Source organism: Bos indicus x Bos taurus, chromosome 11 (genome assembly GCF_003369695.1).
Source record: "Bos indicus x Bos taurus breed Angus x Brahman F1 hybrid chromosome 11, Bos_hybrid_MaternalHap_v2.0, whole genome shotgun sequence".
NCBI lineage: Eukaryota > Metazoa > Chordata > Mammalia > Artiodactyla > Bovidae > Bos > Bos indicus x Bos taurus.
This window is the reverse complement of record NC_040086.1, coordinates 72,795,840-72,814,131: the sequence shown is the minus strand read 5'-3', so window position 1 is coordinate 72,814,131 and position 18,292 is coordinate 72,795,840. Positions and strand designations below refer to the sequence as shown.

General features: G+C 45.4%; 1 protein-coding gene across 1 annotated transcript in view; it reads left to right on the top strand.

The window, feature by feature from the left end:
• Positions 1-4,781: 4,781 nt before the first annotated feature.
• DRC1 (dynein regulatory complex subunit 1) overlaps positions 4,782-18,292 on the top strand; it is a 38,492-nt gene continuing 24,981 nt past the window's right edge. The window contains exons 1-5 of the mRNA XM_027555887.1: positions 4,782-5,013; positions 7,654-7,741; positions 12,789-12,901; positions 16,181-16,364; positions 17,351-17,488. Of these exons, the coding sequence (XP_027411688.1) occupies positions 4,859-5,013; positions 7,654-7,741; positions 12,789-12,901; positions 16,181-16,364; positions 17,351-17,488 (678 nt within the window). The 5' untranslated portion in view covers positions 4,782-4,858. The remainder of the gene's footprint in view (positions 5,014-7,653; positions 7,742-12,788; positions 12,902-16,180; positions 16,365-17,350; positions 17,489-18,292) is intronic.

The window sequence follows — 18,292 nt, the reverse complement described above, 5'->3', positions numbered from 1 at the left end:
CAGCCACTGTGGAGAACAGTGTGGAGGTTCCTTAAACTAAAAATAAAGCTACCATATGACCTTGCAATCCCACTCCTGGGCATACATCAAGAGAAAAATACCATCTGAAAGGATCCACGCACCCGAGTGTTCATTGCAGCACTGTTTACAATAGCCAAGACATGAAAGCAACTTAAATGTCCCTCAACAGAGGAATGGATAAAGAAGATGTGTTACATATATACAATGGAATATTACTAAGCCATTAAAAAGAATGGAATAATGCCATTTGCAGCAACATAACGTGGACCTAGAGAATGTCATACTGAGTGAAGTAAGAAAGGGAGAGAGAAATAATATGACACCCCTTATATGTGGAATCTGAAAAGAAATTATACAAATGAACTTATAATACAGAGGTTTACAGACTTAGAGAACAAGCTTATGGTTGCCTGGAAGAAGGGATAGTCAGGGAGTTTGGGAAGGTCATTTATACACTGCTACATTCAAAATGGATAACCAATAAGGACCTACTGTATAGCACAGGGAATTTTGCTCAATGTTATGTGGCAGCCTGGTTGGGAAGGGCGTTTGGGGGAGAATGGATACATGTATATGTATGGCTGAGTCCCCCTGCTGTTTGCCTGAACTTTCACAACACAGTTAATCAGCTGTACCCCAATAAAAAATAAAGTTTAAAAACAGAAACCATCTTCCCATATAAAGAGTACTAATGTATGGTGTTAATTTTCCAGGCTAATTGCTCAAGAACTTAATAACCCACATTTAGTGCACCTGAACTTTCAGTTCAGTTCAGTCACTCAGTTGTGTCCGACTCTTTGCGACCCCATGAATCACAGCACGCCAGGCCTCCCTGTCCATCACCAACTCCTGGAGTTCACTCAGATTCACATCCATCGAGTCAGTGATGCCATCCAGCCATCTCATCCTCTGTTGTCCCCTTCTCCTCCTGCCCCCGATCCCTCCCAGCATCAGGGTCTTTTCCAATGAGTCAACTCTTCACATGAGGTGGCCAAAGTATTGGAGTTTCAGCTTTAGCATCAGTCCTTCCAAAGAAATCCCAGGGCTGATCTCCAGAATGGACTGGTTGGATCTCCTTGCAGTCCAAGGGACTCTCAAAAGAGTCTTCTCCAACACCACAGTTCAAAAGCACCAATTCTTTGGTGCTCAGCCTTCTTCACAGTCCAACTCTCACATCCATACATGCCCACAAGAAAAACCATAGCCTTGACTAGACAAACCTTTGTTGGCAAAGTAGCATCTCTGCTTTTGAATATGCTATCTAGGTTGGTCATAACTTTCCTTCCAAGGAGTAAGCGTCTTTTAATTTCATGGCTGCAGTCACCATCTGCAGTGATTTTGGAGCCCCCAAAAATAAAGTTTGCCACTGTTTCCCCATCTATTTCCCATGAAGTGATGGGACCGGATGCCATGATCTTCGTTTTCTGAACGTTGAGCTTTAAGCCAACTTTTTCACTCTCCTCTTTCACCTTCAGCAAGAGGCTTTTTAGTTCCTCTTCACTTTCTGCCATAAGGGTGGTGTCATCTGTATATCTGAGGTTATTGATATTTCTCCTGGCAATCTTGATTCCAGCTTGTGCTTCTTCCAGCCCAGTGTTTCTCACGATGTACTCTGCATATAAGTTAAATAAGCAGGGTGACAGTATACAGCCTTGACGTACTCCTTTTCCTATTTGGAACCAGTCTGTTGTTCCATGTCCAATTCTAACTGTTGCTTTTATATATATATATATATATATATATATATATATACACACACACACATACATATATATATATATATATATCATAAAAACTCATATTTTCTAACATTGCTTCTGAGGAAAATATTCCTTTTTTTAAAACCATCAGAATTGATCTCCCAGTTCTGGCAGTGGGCATTCAAAATTTTCTGTAGCAGGTTTAAAGGAGGTGAGGGAGGAAAAGTCCCATATTTTAACCCAGGCTAATTCTCTGGCTTATGTTTTCTTAATCCCCTGCCCTCCCAGCATCTTGGTTGCCTTAGCAGTTACCCCTTTCCTTCTGAATGCAAACCTCAAACACCTAGAATGGGCCTGGCAGCAGGGCTAACCAGCTTGGGTCTATCTAAACTTCAAAAAGTTACTCATGTAATTTTGACCCTGTGGGGTTGTATCCTAGACCTATTATCTCTCAAGGATAATTCTTTTACGTAGAATTGCCTACTCAATACATACGCTCTTCTAAACTATTGATACTGGCAAACTGTCCTAAAACGTCTTTTCAGTAGTGAATGAGAGTATTGTTTTCCTCCACACCTATGAAAAAGGTTTGTTATTTGTATAATTGAGGCTGTCTGTAACAGCAGTGAAGACCTTCCAGCTGGTTGGAAAATGGCCGAAAAGAGCCAGAAGGACACTGGCTTGGGGTGTTACTATGGTTAGAAGGTAGAGCCAGCACACACAGGTGGAACCTTCCACCAGAGAAGGGAGCACCCAGGGTTTTTTGTTTATCTTTTGGCTGTGCCACATGGCATGTGGGATCTTAGTTCCCCAACCAGGTATCAAACCTGTGCCCCTACTTTGGCAGTGTGGAGTCTTAACCACTAAGGGCAGTCAGTGCTTAGTCACTCAGTTTGACTCTTTGTGACCCCGTGGACTGTAGCCCGCCAGGCTCCTCTGTGGGATTTTCCAGGCAAGAATACTGGAGTGGGTTGCCATTTTCTTCTCCAGAGGATCTTTCTGACCCAGGGATTGAACCCACATCTCCAGTGTCTCCTGCACACTGCAGGCAGATTCTTTACCGCTGAGCCACTAAACTACTAGGGAATTCCCATGGTTTTTTGTTTGTTTGTTTAAATCTGCTGCCCAGATACGGAGCAAAGGGAAAAAAAGGCACAAGCCTTTTATTAAAAGCTCAAACAGCAAAAAAGGGATTCAGCATCTTTATCACAAAAAATGGCTGGCTCTTAGCCAAGCATCCTATTGATTGCTCTTTATGACTTTTTCTGATACCTTTGCACTCTCTGCCATCTCTTGTATGACAGCCGATCCCCACAGACTTTCTTAGGTATCCTACTCCCAGCCGCTGACATGCACACACGGTGGTACTTGTTTCTCTTCTCCCAGATGGTGGAGTCATGGCCCAGGACCTGGAGGAGTTAGCGGTCAGAACTATGCATCGCCCCTCTGGTTCCTTGGCCCCAAGGAAGTTTATTGTAATGCTTGAGGTTACAACTAAAGGGGAGAGAGGTCTGGCAGAGGGCTGAGGCCCAGAAGCAAATACCTACTCCTCCTGCACCCTCCAGACTCCTCATCCTGGCTACATATGGGACAAGGATCCAGGCAGCTGTTGGATTTAGCTGCTCCAAGATATTGGTGCTCTTAAATCTGCCTACCCCTTGCACGCTTGGAAAAAATAATTTAAAAAAGAAAACTCCATTTGCCGCTGGGTAGGGCTTATTCACAAGGGGCTAATTTTCTTTGGCTTCACTGTTGCTTGTGATTTGAGTAGGCAGGCAGTACAGGTGAGAAAACAGTAAGTTGCACCATACCCAAGGTGGCAGGGCCTGTCTGCAATTTCTTACTACCCTAGGCCCTTTTCTGAGAGTCTCTCAGGCCAGTGGGACAAGGTTCAATCAAATGTTATCCTGCTTGTTTTCGAATGGGTCTTAATGCTACATAAGCACTGTGCATTTTTTGTCGCAATGTGACATTTGACACGTACAAAACACCCAGGAAATAGTGCTTTTCAAGGGACAGTGCTCCCTCCAAAGTTTAAATGTGCTTCTGTGCTCTTAACTTTCATTCCTCCCCGCCTCATTCCCTTTCCTACCTTTTTTTCTCTGCTCTCCTCCTTTTTCTGTATGTGATTGCGGGTAGTGATGGAGTGTAACCCTACTGAAAACCGCTACAGAAGATAACAGTTCCTTGTTAGATATAAATTTATTGATGGCAGGGGTTTTTCACATTCTACAGTCGATAGAGGCTGAATACACAAGAGTAGGAGCTCAAACAGAAATGGATGACAGGCTTCCTTGGTGGCTCAGTGGTAAAGAATCTGCCTGCCAGTGCAGGAGACAAAAGTTGGATCTCTGATCTGGGAGGATCTCACATGCCACGGAAGAACTAAGTCTGTGTACTGCAACTATTGAGCCTGTGCTGTGGAGCCTGGAGACTGTAACTACTGCACCCAGGAGCGGCAACCACCAAAGCCCTTATGCCTCAGAGCCCTTGCTCCGAAATGAGAAGCCCATGCACTGCAACAAGGAGTAGCTCCCACTCGTGGCAACTAGAGAAAAACCCCTGCTGCAAAGAAACCCAGCACAGCCAAAAATAAAGTTATATACATTAATTTTAAAAAAGAATGGATGACAGGCAGGTGGGTGCAATGTACTTAAGTTCAGAATTTCTGAGTGAACCTATTATTCTACCCCCTCCATCGAGGGAAGGACAACCCTTGGATCCTCGGAGCTAGCACAGTGATTGGCATAGAGTAGACATTGAATTACATTAGATGAATATGGTGATTTTGAGGATTTTTTATTTGATGGATGAAGAATTAATCATAGGGTCGGTAAGTGATGAATCACAACTTGGTTCAGTTCTGAAGTCTTCCAGCCTCTGTTAATACCACTTGAGCCTTAGTGGGGGATTCAATACAGTCCTCACCGTAATTGCGGCAAAGAGGAATAAAGCCCCAAACTGAGATAACAGCGCTATGTACACCAGTGCGCCCGGCCTTAGTGGCTGCGCGCGCAACCACGCCAGCTGCGGGTCAGGTGACTGCATTTCCCTGGCAACAGCTTTGTTGTTAGTAACCAAGCTGTAGTCCCAAGGTGGTCCAGGCAGGGCTGCCCGGGGGGCGGAAGGCACCTGCCATGAATCCGCCGGGATCCTTGGGGGTCCTGGAGGAGAAGGAGGAGGAACATTTAGCCCCCCCAATTCTCGGACCCTCTATACATTCTGATAATCCTCAGGAGCGGATCCAGGCCCGGCGCCTGCGCATCGCGGCGCGCCTGGAAGCTCGGAGGCGGTGAGTCAGGGTTTGGGCGCGTTCTTCCGAGGAGCGCCCAGGGTGCGGGTGACCCAGGTGCTGGAATGAGGTGGTGGCTTCTCCACGCCGGAGCCCCTGCAGTGAGGGGCTCGCGTGCCCTACGTGTGAGCTGGTCTTGCTTCTTGATGAGATAGAAAACTTTTCTACCAGAAGGTCCAAACAAAGTATGTGATATTAAAGCACTGAATACACTTAGTAAAGTGAAAGATGGAAAAGGAATCCCTCCAGCACGTTCACGGAGAGCCTTCTGCGCCAGGCACTGTGGGCCGTACCTGAAGATGTTGGGGCTTCATGACCTGTCCTCCGAGGTCTTTCTTTCTTCCTTGCCTCCCAGCCTGCCTTCCTTCCACAAGGGGTTACAGAGCAGACCTCGGCTATCACTTCTGTTGGTCTCAGTGGCTTAACTGGTTGTGTGACACAAAACCCTTTTCCTGCAGGGTCTGAGGCTGATAACCATACCATTTTCAGGCTGGGGTTGCCACCCCCGTCCACTCACAGACTTTGTGGCCTGTCTTAAGAAGGGGGACCGAGGGGAATTTGCGTGAACCCGTGACCGCCTGAACACCCGCCCTGTGTAACAGCACTTATATCTCGTCTTGCTGGTCAGGGTCAGCTGCCTTGCCAAGAAGGTGCTTCTCTTGTTGTCTGCCGGCCTTTGGACACAAGGGCCCTAAAGAGATGTGGCTGTGTTCCAACAAAAACTTTACTTAAGGACACTGAAATTTGCATTTCATATAATGTTAATGTGTCACAGAATATTCATCTTTAGATCTTTTTTTCTAAATTGATACACTTCATATTTTATAGCAGTTTTAGTTTCACAGAAGAATTGAGTGGAAACTACAGAGGTTTCCCATTTACCCCCTACTTCCACACATGTATGAAGCTTCCCTGGTGGCTCAGATGGTAAAGAATCTGACTGCAATGTGGGAGACCTGGATTTGATCCCTGGGTTGGGAAGATCCCCTAGAGAAGGAAATGGCAACCCACTCCAGGATTCTTGCCTGGAGAATCCCATGGACAGAGGACCTGGTGGGCTACAGTCCATGGGGTCACAAAGAGTCACACCCGACTGAATGACTAACACACACTCTACACATGTATAACCTCCTCCACTATCAATATTCTTCACCAGAATGGTACATTGGTTACAACAGTTGGATCTTGATAAATATATAATGGCATGTATCTACCATCACAGTATTGTACTGAAGAGTTTCACTGTCCTAAAAATCCCCTGTGCTCTGCCTATTCATCTTGATCTTTAAAAAAAAAAACCATTTGAAAATGTAAAAAAATCATTCTTCACTCCTGAGCCATACAAAAGCAAATGAATCAGATTTGGCGCATCGGCCAAAGTTTGCCAGCCCTGAGATAGCAGATCAATGTGATTCTGTGTGGGATATCCAAGTGGTCCTGATCTATCCAGACTCTAGTTTGTCAGCTCAGGGGCATTGACATGGCCCTGCAAGTACAAGGGCTGTATGAGTGTGTATTATCTGTTCCTCCTCGATATAAACTTCCTAATCCTTTTTCCTGACTGAGGTAGAAATAGCGTATTTGGCTCAATCAGTGGCCGCATTCCAGGTACCTAAGGCCACACTCATATGCTCAAGCAAGGACCTGCAAGGCAGCTGCGATGAGGACTGCTGCTTTCTTGAGCTTGCAGTAATTGACAATCATTTTCTTGGCTCCATCCATCCAGTTTTTGCAGGGACCTGACGAGTGAATTAAATGGAGATTTGATAGGCACCACCACTCCCACATCTGTGAGATCCCTAATTGTATTGTGTGCTCAATCGCTCACTCATGTCCAACTCTTTGTGACCCTGTGGACTGTAGCCCACAAGGCATCTCTGTCCATGAAATTTTCCAGGCAAGAATACTGAAATGGATTGCCATTTCCTTCTCCAGGGGATCTTCTCAACCCAGGGATTGAATCCACGTCTCCTGCGTCTCCTGCATTGGCAGGCAGGTTCTTTACCACTGAGCCACCTGGGAAGTCCTTGAGATCCCTAAGGGTGATGCTAATCCCTTCCATAGCCCTGGTCTACAGTATTGTTTTTTATGCACTTGGGTGCAGTTTTGGAGTGTCCATTTGACCTTCCATACGGCTATAGCTCTTACCCACAGGCCAACAACCTAGTGTGAGAATTTCTCAACTTTCTAAGCATGTTAAGATCACCCTTGTTGCTCTTTAGGGAATGGTTTGGAGGAACAAAGATCCCACATGCCCCTCGGGTGGTGGGGGTAGGGGTAAAAAATTTTCTGCCCTTCCAATGCAGGGGAGGCAGGTTCCATGGGGAGTGAGCTAAGATCCTACAGGCACCCCCTGCATTGGAAACTCAGAGTCTTAGCCACTGGACCACCAAGGAAATCCTGGATTGTGTTCTTTTTAGTATTCAAATTTTTATCCCTATGGAATATATTTTTGTATATGGTGAAATACACTATGAAAATTTTAAATTTAAATTTAAATCCCCCAGGCCATGCACAGCTCGGCAGAAAGATTTAAAAACAAAACAAAACAAAACAAAAACCAAAGTTAGGAAAAAAAGAGTGAAAGATTTTACTTCCTAGAATTTAAACTTCATTTTCTCTATATTTTTTCCATCCCAGGGAAGCTCTTGGAGAATATTTAGATGGGAAGAAGGAGAGTGAGGAAGATCAAAGCAAGAGCTACAAACAGAAAGAAGAAAGCAGACTGGTAGGAAATGGGGTATAAATGGGTCCCACCAGTCCAGTAGGCTTCACTCTTTCTGTGCTGGGCCTTTGATGCGGCAATGCCACGCCCCGCCCCTCCCCTCTTCTTCCCTCCTGTCCTCTCCCTTCCCTCTTCCCCTCTCCTCAATCTTGGTTCCCAGACTTTAAAACTGTCTCACGGCCCAACTTCTTCACGATGTCATCCGCGAACAGGTCAAACTCTTTGAAGTCACACATGGAACCGTTCTCGTCTGTACCATTCATTTATTTCACTATAGACAATTTTCTGCCTTGTTGGACTTTCCAAATGTGTGTGCATGCGGTGTCCCCAGTGGAACTGTTAGGTTCTAGATGAGCGAAGGCCTCTTTGTGGCTGTGGAGTAGGGCCAAACTTGTACCCAGTGAACACTAAAAGAAAGTCCTTGATCGCTGTCCCATGGTGATGACAGGGCTCCTGAAACAGGTAATAAAGGACTTGAAGCAAGAGGTGCAGGAGGGATAAACAGTAGTTCAAAGCAGGGAGCGTCAACTGGCACAGTGCCACATTTAATTAATTAATTGCATGGAAAAGAGCTCACCCAGCCAGCCTGGTCAGGGAAGGTTCTAAGGAGAAACTAGGATTGGAGCTGGGTCTTAGAAAGATAGATGGGATTTCTAAAAGTGGGGAGGAGAAGAGATCATTTCTGGAATTGAAATGCAGTTACTGAGAGAAAGTATTCAAATTACTGAAATAGTATTACGGAACCTCATTTCAGTTCAGTCACTCAGTTGTGTCTGATTATAGAGCCTAGAGATATCTAGAAACAACTGAATTACCTGGACTGTCCTGGGTCAAGGATAAGATGTTTTGTTGTAGTGGAAAGAATATTGAACTCTTATGGGTATTTGTTCCAGATCTGTTGATAACTGTGAAGTAGATGTCACATCATCCCTTTGGACTTAGGGTACTTTATCTAAAGCTGGATGATCTCTGAGCATTTCTGTGTAGGACAAAAGGAATATTGTATATAATCCTGAAAATACTCTTTTAGTTGATACTGATATAATCTTGAAAATACTGTTCATCCTGAGCACTCTAAAGTTGAGTGTAAAACCAGAGAGAGAATATTGTTTTTATTAGCAGCTTTTCTATGTTGCTTTCACTTAGGACTTAAATCGTGAAGAGTGTTAGCACTGAGTAGGAAATGGTAACCCACTCCAGTATTCTTGCCTGGAAAATTCCATGATGAGAGGAGCCTGGCAGGGCCCTGACCATGGGATCGCAAAAGAGTTGGGTATGACAGAGCACACATGCATGTTGGCGTTGAGGAGTATAAAGAACATTTATACATTTCAGTTTATAAAGAAAATGCTACCTTTTTCAATATCAAGGTATTAACAACTAGTTCTTCTCCAAGACCTGGGCAGGAGGGGCCACTGCCCTTGACCCTGTACCTTATCAATAATTTTTTTAAAAATGGTAATTCTTTTTGTTTCCTGTTTGCTGCTGCTAAGTCGCTTCAGTCGTGTCCAACTCTGTGTGACCCCATAGACCGCAGCCCATCAGGCTCCACCGTCCCTGGGATTCTCCAGGCAAGAACACTGGAGTGGGTTGCCATTTCCTTCTCCAATGCATGAAAGTGAAAAGTGAAAGTGAAGTCGCTCAGTCGTGTCCGACTCTTAGCGACCCCATGGACTGCAGCCTACCAGGCTCCTCTGTCCATGGGATTTTCCAGGCAAGAGTACTGGAGTGGGGTGCCATTGCCTTGGTCAACTCCAAGTTTATAAAGATATTCTTCCGTGCTTTGTCTTTAGACAGTTCATTGTTCAACTGTTTGTTTACATTTGCTCTATATTCTGTCTGGAATCCATTTTTTGTGTGTGGTGTAAAAGTAGGGCCCCAGGTTCATTGTTTTCTAAATAGATCTTTAATTAACCCAGCACCATTTAAAGAGAAGATCATTCTTTCCCCTCTGCATTGCAATGCACCTTTGTTGCAAACGAGGTGATCATACACGTGTGTTTGTTTCTAGATTTTCTGTTCTGTTAGTCATTTGTCCATCTTTGTGCCACTTCCACATTATTTTAATTACTGTAGCCAAATGTCAGCCCTTGATACCCTAGAGTAAGTCCTCCAGCTTTGTGATTCTTCAGAGTTATCTTGGCTGTTCTTGACCCTTTGTATTTCCACATAAATTTTAGAATTATTTTCTCAATTTCCACCAGAAAACCTGCTGGGATTTTAATTGAGATCAGGTTGAAAGTACAGATCAATTTGGGAAATAATTAATATCTTACCAATATAGATTTGCAACCCATGAGTATAAAATACCCTTCTTTTGCATATAAATATTCTTTAATATCACTTAGCAATGTTTTACACTTTTTGTCGAGGTTTAATTGTTTGTTGTTGATATGTAAAAGTATAATTGGTTTTGACATATTGACCTGATAGCCAGCAGCATGGTCAAATTCACTTGTTAATTTTCATAGTTAACCTGTGGGTTCTTTTTTTAACATATAATCATATCATCTGAAAATGACAGTTTTACTTTTCCTGTTCAATTTTGATACTTAAAAACTTGTTTTTCTTGCTTTGCTGCACTAGATATGCTTCTAGCCCATTGAATAAAAGTGGTAATGAGGAGAGTCCTGTGTCCTGTTCTGGCCCTCCTCCAGATGCGTCCCCTCAAGTAGACTTGCCTCAAGTTTATTCAGAGCCCAAGTGCTCCCATTAGAGCACAGAACTCCAAATTCCCTGTCCAAATGGTTCTGAGCCCACTTTCAAGGCCTGCATCAGCCACTTCCTAGGTTTTGTTCTGCTTAGGGATGGCCAAAGGGTTTAATAGAGCTCCCACGTGTGGTCTGAGAAATTCACGTGCCGGCGTCTGATGCCCTTCATGGTGCAGGATGCGGAGCTGGGAGTATGAAGAGAATGGCCTGGGCTCCAGGCTGGTGCACAGGGGCTGGGCTCTAGGCTGGGGGCTGATACTGTCTACCCCTTAGCCACCAAGTTCTGAGTTGAGCTCCGAGTCATACTATGAATTCAAACCAGGACTTCTGTTATGAAGGTGCCAAGGTAGGAAGACACAATGTGTTTAATGGCTTATTACACTGAATTATAATTTTTAAATATTTAGGTATGTGATATGTGGACCTTCATTTACACTCTTACCCGGGGTCTCAAAAATGTTAGGATGTGTCTATTAATCTGTTGGTGACGGCAATGTTTGCAGTTTTACTTTGGATCTTAAATACTTGATTCAGATATTTCTGATGTTCACATTATCTGAGTAGAAAATAGAAAATTGCTCAAAACTACAGGAAAGTTGATACTTCCTTATGCATTTAAAACCATTTGGCACAAGTGATAAGGCTGGAGCTGTTTAAAAAAGTCTGAAGCACCCTGGAAATCTGGGTTAAAGTTCAGTTATGTATTCATTAAAGCCACATTTCAAAATTTCCATAGAAGAGAGAGAGGAAATAGAGTCTCTGATCATTTCAGTGACTCCTCAGAGGAGAGAAATTTATGGGTTCCTCATTCAGAAATGATCTGAGAGTTGGAAAATTTTTAAGTTCCAGAACAGACTTGGAAAAACTCAGACATAACCTGAGGATACCTGAACTTTTTGTTGAGAGGATGTATTATCTTGAAATCAAGACATCACCGAAAGGTCAGGAGTGAAGATGCTGAGTTTACAAAGAGGAATTTAGAAGTGGGGTTCCAGTAGCCTTTGAGGGCGGCGGGGTCATGCAGTCAATTACAGGAGTCGCCTGTGTTAGAACACCTCTAGCCAAAGGTCCCACATAACATTAGCTTAAACAAGATAGAAGCTTATTTCTCTGGTTCATTTAATAGCTCAGAGTGGACATAGTCCAGGGCTGATATGGGGGTTCCTCGAGGTTGGGAACCTAAGCTCCTTCCGACCTTCCTTAGGTTGCCTCTGTCTGCTGACCATGACATACTTAGCATCACGTGCCAGCCTGGGAGATAGAGAAAAAGGGGGCAGGAGAGGGCACAGCTTCCCCTTCAAGGCACCATTCAGAAGTGGCACAGGCACTGCTGCTCATGTGCATTCTAGCTGCAAGGGATATTGGGAGGTGTATCTTTTTGGAGAGGTCAAATGCCCAGCTAAAATGGGTGTTCTGTTATTAAAAGGAGAGGGGGAAATGGACATTGCAGGACAACTATTATTATTATATGTCTCACCTCCCCAACTGAGATTCTTAGAAAGGACCCTGGCAGTGTCAATCACTCAGAGGCCTGTTGGAGAAAGTGCCGAGATGTGCCCAGAGGGCATGCCCTCGTCCTGGTGGGCTGGTCCCTTCTCTAGTGAGACTAAACTGAAGTACATCCAGAAGTGCAGAATGCTTGTAGATCAAAAGCTGTAACATCACTTCATGAGTGTCCTGATGGAAACGGGTTGCTAAGTAGCTTCTACTCTTAAAAGTCATCAGATCAGATCAGATCAGTCGCTCAGTCATGTCTGACTCTTCGCAACCCCATGAATCGCAGCACACCAGGCCTCCCTGTCCATCACCAACTCCCAGAGTTCACTGAGACTCATGTGCATCGAGTCAGTGATGCCATCCAGCCATCTCATCCTCTGGCGTCCCCTTCTCCTCCTGCCCCGAATCCCTTCCAGCATCAGAGTCTTTTCCAATGAGTCAACTCTTCGCATGAGGTGGCCAAAGTACTGGAGTTTCAGCTTTAGCATCATTCCTTCCAAAGAAATCCCAGGGCTGATCTCCTTCAGAACGGACTGGTTGGATCTCCTTGCAGTCCAAGGGACCCTCAAGAGTCTTCTCCAACACCACAGTTCAAGAACATCAATTCTTCGGTGCTCAGCCTTCTTCACAGTCCAACTCTCACATCCATACATGACCACAGGAAAAACCATAGCCTTGACTAGACGGACCTTTGTTGGCAAAGTAATGTCTCTGCTTTTGAATATGCTATCTAGGTTGGTTATAAGTCATCAAGCAGCTTTTAATTCCTGCTTGGTTGGATCACACAACTACAGACAGTTGTGCAAGTGTTTCTAGCTTTATAAATTCTTATTTGGTTTCAGAAACTGGCTAAACTGCTGCTCTGTGGCACTGAGTTGGTGACAAATATCCAGGTAGCTGCAGATATCAGAGAGATCCACAGGCGAGTCGAGGAAGAAGAGATCAAGCGTCAGAGGTGAGGAACCTCCTGGGCTCTGCAGCCTGGGGGATGTGAAGTGTCTCTTCTCTGGGTCCCCAAATTCTCCCAGTTCTTTATCAAACCTGGTCTAGAAGGATCCACTTCATGCCCTTTTAGAGTCCCCCTTCCCTCTGCTCCTCCCTCCCTCTCCCCCTCCTTCATTGCTTCCCTCCTCCTTCCTTAAGTGTTACCTTTCTAATGTGTTCCAAGCCTGGTGGATACAAAGAGGAGTGGACATGGCCTCTGCTCTTGATGTTCATAGTCTGGTTGAGATAGATGTGCAACCTCCACCCCACCATGATTTGCGTTAAAATAAAGGGAATGGTTACCCACTCCAGTATTCTTGCCTGGAGAAATCCATGGACAGAGGAGCCTGGTGGGCTACAGTTCATGAGATCACAAAGAGTCAGACGTGACGGAGCGACTAGCACACGTTACAAAGGTATGTATGGGCTTCCCGTGTGGCGCAGTGGTAAAGAATCCACCTCCCAGTACAGGAGACTTGAGAGATGTGGGTTTGATCCCTGGGTCAGGAAGATCCCCTGGAGTAGGATATGACACCCCACTCCAGTATTCTTGCCTGGAGAATCCCATGGACGGAGGAGCCTAGCAGGCTGCAATCTTTGGGGTCACAAAGAATCAGACACGACTGAGCACACACAGTACATTACATGACAAAGTTGTGTATAAGAGTTATGGAAACAGTATAAGGTGACCTTTAATTTTCCCTGGAGAGATTAGAGAAAACTTTTCAGGCAAAGTGATATTTGAGGTGGGCCATAAGGGATGAATAGGAGTTGGAGGAACCAAGGAGTGGGCATATTAGGAACAACTTGTACAGAGGCATGAGATTGTATGATGCTTGGGAATGGCATAAAAGTGAGGGATGTATAGGGGTGGTGGAAGAAAAGGATGGGGTTGAGAAGGTAGATTAAGTTGTTCTGGGTTTAAACTAGGACTTCCCTGGTGGCTTAGAGGGTAAAGCATCTGCCTGCAATACAGGAGACCCGGGTTCGATCCCTGGGTCGGGAAGATTCCTTGGAGAAGGAAATGGCAACCCACTCCAGTATTCTTGCCTGGAAAATCCCATGGACAGAGGAGCCTGTAGGCTACAGTCCATGTGGCCACAAAGAGTCGGACATTTAATCATAAAAACCAGACCCATGAAGGCTGTGTACAAATGTAGCAGCATGTTAAAGAATGTTAAGCAGCATGTTAAGGAGTCCACAACTGCAAGTATAGAGGGTCGGGGGATGATGGAAACTCTTCTGTGGCCAACCCTCAGCTCCAGGCCTCAGCAGGTGGGTGGTTGGCACACCTACCTCCCAGGGTTCAGCTTCCTTGACAGGGAGACAGAAGCTGCTTAGCAGGATTCCGCTTCCTTGGTTTGCACACAGAGAACTGATAACATCAGGATCAGAGGTCCTCAAGTAAGCTCTTCTTTGGCTTGTTCTTCAATGAATTCCTTACCTATAGTCCAATTACAAAAGCAGCCCACAGGGCCATCTTGCTTCTCTCAGCAGGTACATACACAGTGCGATTTTCACAACAATATTTTCATTGGTTCTACATAAGTTCAGTTCAGTTCAGTTCAGTCACTCAGTCGTGTCCGACTCTTTGCAGCCCCATGGACTGCAGCACGCCAGGCCTCCCTGTCCATCACCAACTCCCGGAGTTTACCCAAACTCATCTCCATTGAGTTGTTGATGCCATCCAACCATCTCATCCTCTGTCGTCCCCTTCTCCTCCTGCCCTCAGTCTTTCCCAGCATCAGGGTCTTTTCCAGTGAGTCAGCTCTTTGCATCAGGTGGCCAAAGTGTTGGAGTAGTTCTCTCCATTAGCAGCTTTACCACTGTCACTAAGATATCATTTATTCTTTTTTTTTTCGGATTTGTTTATTCATTTATTTATTTTTGGTTGTGTTGGGTCTTTGTTGCTAGTTGTGGGGAGCAGGGGCTGCTCTTCATGCGGTGCACTGCCTTCTCCTTGCGGTGGTTTCTCTTGTGGAGCATGGGCTCTAGGCACGCGGGCTCCAGTAGTTGCAACTCATGGGCTTAGTTGTCCCACGTCATGTGGGATCTTCTCAGACCAGAGGTCAAACCTGTGTCCCCTGTGTTGGCAGGCAGATTCTTTACCACTTCCCTGAGCCACCAGGGAAGCCTGATATAATTTATTCTTGAAATTTCCCACTGCCTGTCAAGGCCTGGGGACTGAACTGACTGATCTCCAGCAGGGTGACTGTGGAAAGGCCCTGAGGGCCCCATTGAGGAGTTGGACTTCTCTTGAAGCCCCTGAGGAGAAATGGAAGGTTGTGGGTAGCGGCTGTAAGATAAATGTGGGTTTTGGAAATGTAATCCGACAGCTGTTACTCATGTTTTGGAAAAAAAAAAAAAAAGTTAATGGAATGATAAGATGTCCTCCATGCCCTAGCTTAAAAGGTGGGAAGGAGAGAAGGGATCATGAGATATTTATGTTGTAATTCTTTTTTTTTTTTTTTTATGTTGTAATTCTTTTCATTAAGGGAGTTTTCATTCTTGTTTGGGGACCATCTCATAGAAGAACCGGTTACTGAAGTTGGGAGAGTGTTGCAGGCACATGTCCTGGTCAGAAGGGGCCTCACATCTCAGCCCTAATGCCTCCTTCTATCCAGTCCCTTCCTTGGTGTGCTCCATCACATGGTTTCTTTGGCATTTTTGAAATTCTGGGAGACCACTCCTATTTTTCATTGCTAATCGTGGTATTTTCCTTTTTGTATGTTCCACTATTATTAAAAGATAATAATAGGAGTGCCATTTGTTAAGTGACTCCTGTGCTGGAAATCATCATGTTTAATCCTGACAACAGTCACAAGAAGGTAGATACTTCCGCCCTCTCTATTCTACAGCTGAGAAAAATGGGGCCTGCAGAGGTTAAGCAACTTGCCTAAAGTTGAGAGCCAGTAGCAAAATCAGGATTTGAACACAAGCTATGGGACTCGTGGTCAACTGCTTGTGATCAAGAGTCACCGTCTTACTCAGAGGATATGACCAGTTGACTCTTGAACTGTGTGTATGTTTGTACAGCTTTAATGCTGATCCATTTTTGTCCTGGGTCACTTTGTTTACTTGGCCTGTTGTTTACAGTCAAGCTTTAAACTAAAAGAAGATTTCTTAGAGTCTGGTTTGGTTTGCAGTGGTTCTAAGGGCTTGGTACCCTGGCCTGTTTTCCAGATCCTAGAGAATCAGCCCATACTCTTGGAAAGCAGCCTCCAGAACTGGTTTGTTTATATATTTGCAGACTTGAAAAGCTGGAGAACGAGGTCAAGACCAGCCAGGACAAATTTGATGAGATCACCGTCAAGTGGGAGGAAGGCAAGCAGCGGAGAATCCCTCAGGAGCTGTGGGAAATGCTCAATGCCCAGCAGGTGCACTGCGCAGGGCTGATCGAAGATAAGAACAAGCTGATCAGCGAGTTACAGCAGGCAAGAGCCTGGCCCTGGGTCCCGCCACAGGGGATGGAGCTGGGGGAATGCGTGCTTTTCCTGAATGGAGAAAGGCAGAGGCCTTACTTCGTCACCAAGAATGTGGTACAGCTTGGGCAATACACTTAAAAATATTTTTAGTCAAAGTATGATTGAATTACTATGTTGTGTTAATTACGGCTGTACAGCAAAGTGACTCAGTTATACATAGATACACATTCTTATTCATATTCTTTTCCATTACGGTTTATCACAGGATATATTGAATATAGTTCCTGTGCTCTACAGTAGGACCTTGTTGTTTCACGCTATACACTTTTTTTTTTTTTTAAAGATTATTGTTTTTAAAAAAGTATATATTTATTGTTTGGCTGTGTCAGTTGGGGCACACAGGCTCTTTAGTTGTGGTGTGCAAGCTTAGTTGCTTGGTAGCATGTGGAATCGAACCAGTGTCTCCTGCCTTGCAAGGTGAATTCTTGGCCATTGGACCACCAGGGAAGTCCCTCAGGCAATATCCTTTTAACCGGAAGAAAAAGTTCTGTAGTCATTTTAGAATCATTGGCTGCCTAAGAGAAAGATGTCCTGTTGTAGTAAATGCCGTTTCAGGCTTTCTGTGCTTAGTTAAGGAATGGAACAGTCTGTAGTAGATGTGTGCCCATGTTAGAACATGGACATTCGTTGCTCGGCAGGAGCCACCGGGTTTTCTGGGAGCCTGCAGGGAGATGTGCAGCAAGTAGTCCCTTCGAGGTTTGATCCTGGGCTTCTCGTTGAGGCTTTGCCCTGAGCTGAGCCTATGGGCTCCAAACACCCGTGCTTCCCCCTGGATAGGTGACGAAGAAGCCTATCCAGCACCTTGCCTCTGTGCGGCTGTATTTTCTGGTGCATGAGCTGATGGGAGGGGTCTGAGGGTGGTCTGGGGGTGGGGGGCTGGCAGCCTCTGGCTTCTGTCTCAGTTGGTGACCAACCTTTGATGTGCTCTTCTCTAGGAGTTAAAAATGAAAGATGACCAGTACGTGAAGGATTTGAAGAAACAGTCAGATGACATCTGCCTGCTCCTGGAGAGGATGGAAGAGCAGGTGAAGAATGTGATGAAAACCTTTCGCCAGGAGCTCCAAAATATCGAGGTAATGGTGTGTGAGAGAGCTTCCCCCTGGTCTGGGAGGAGGCCCACGGCAGGAGGCCCTGGGAGGAGGCCCCTGGGGGGCAGGCTGGCTTGTCCTAACCACCCAGGGAGGGCCCTAGACTGCTGTCATTGCTCCATCTCACTGCTCTCACTGAGGTCTCTGCTCTAGGGTTTCATTCATTTGCTTGTTCATACGTTCCCTCCTCCAACAAATATGCAAGTGTCTACTAAATGGCAAGCGCTGTGCCAGGGGCCGGGCAACAACCAGGGACAAAGTCCTGGGTGGGACCTGTATTCTAGCAGAGGCAGCTACACAGTAGACAGATAGATTACTATGTATGTAATTTGACAGGCGGTGATAAGCGCTTGGAAAGAAGATAAAACAGGGTAAAGTAAGAGGAGTAGAGGAGGGAGATCAGTGTTCCAGAACATCAGGCGGTTTTGAGCCACTTATCCTACGTATTTATGACAGTCAGGGATGTGGGGAGGGGAAAGGGGCGTGCCAAGCAGAATCCAGGAGCCTGTACTCTGGACTGGCCTGAAATGTTAAGGACTGACATCCAGACAGGCCTTTCCAAATATGGAAGAGAGCCAAGAGGCGGGGGCCTCTCTCTTTGGATTAGCACAGACTTATCTCTGCATTCCCATCCACCCCTCTCCACCCCCTTTCTGTGAGCTCCATGCTGCCTTTGCTTCATGGAAACCCCAGCCACTGTGATGCTCTCACTCGAGTCCCAGTGGAATACAAGCCAGGGTTGGCCCTGTGACTTCTAGGCCCTGGCCGTCCCCCACTGGACATAGGACG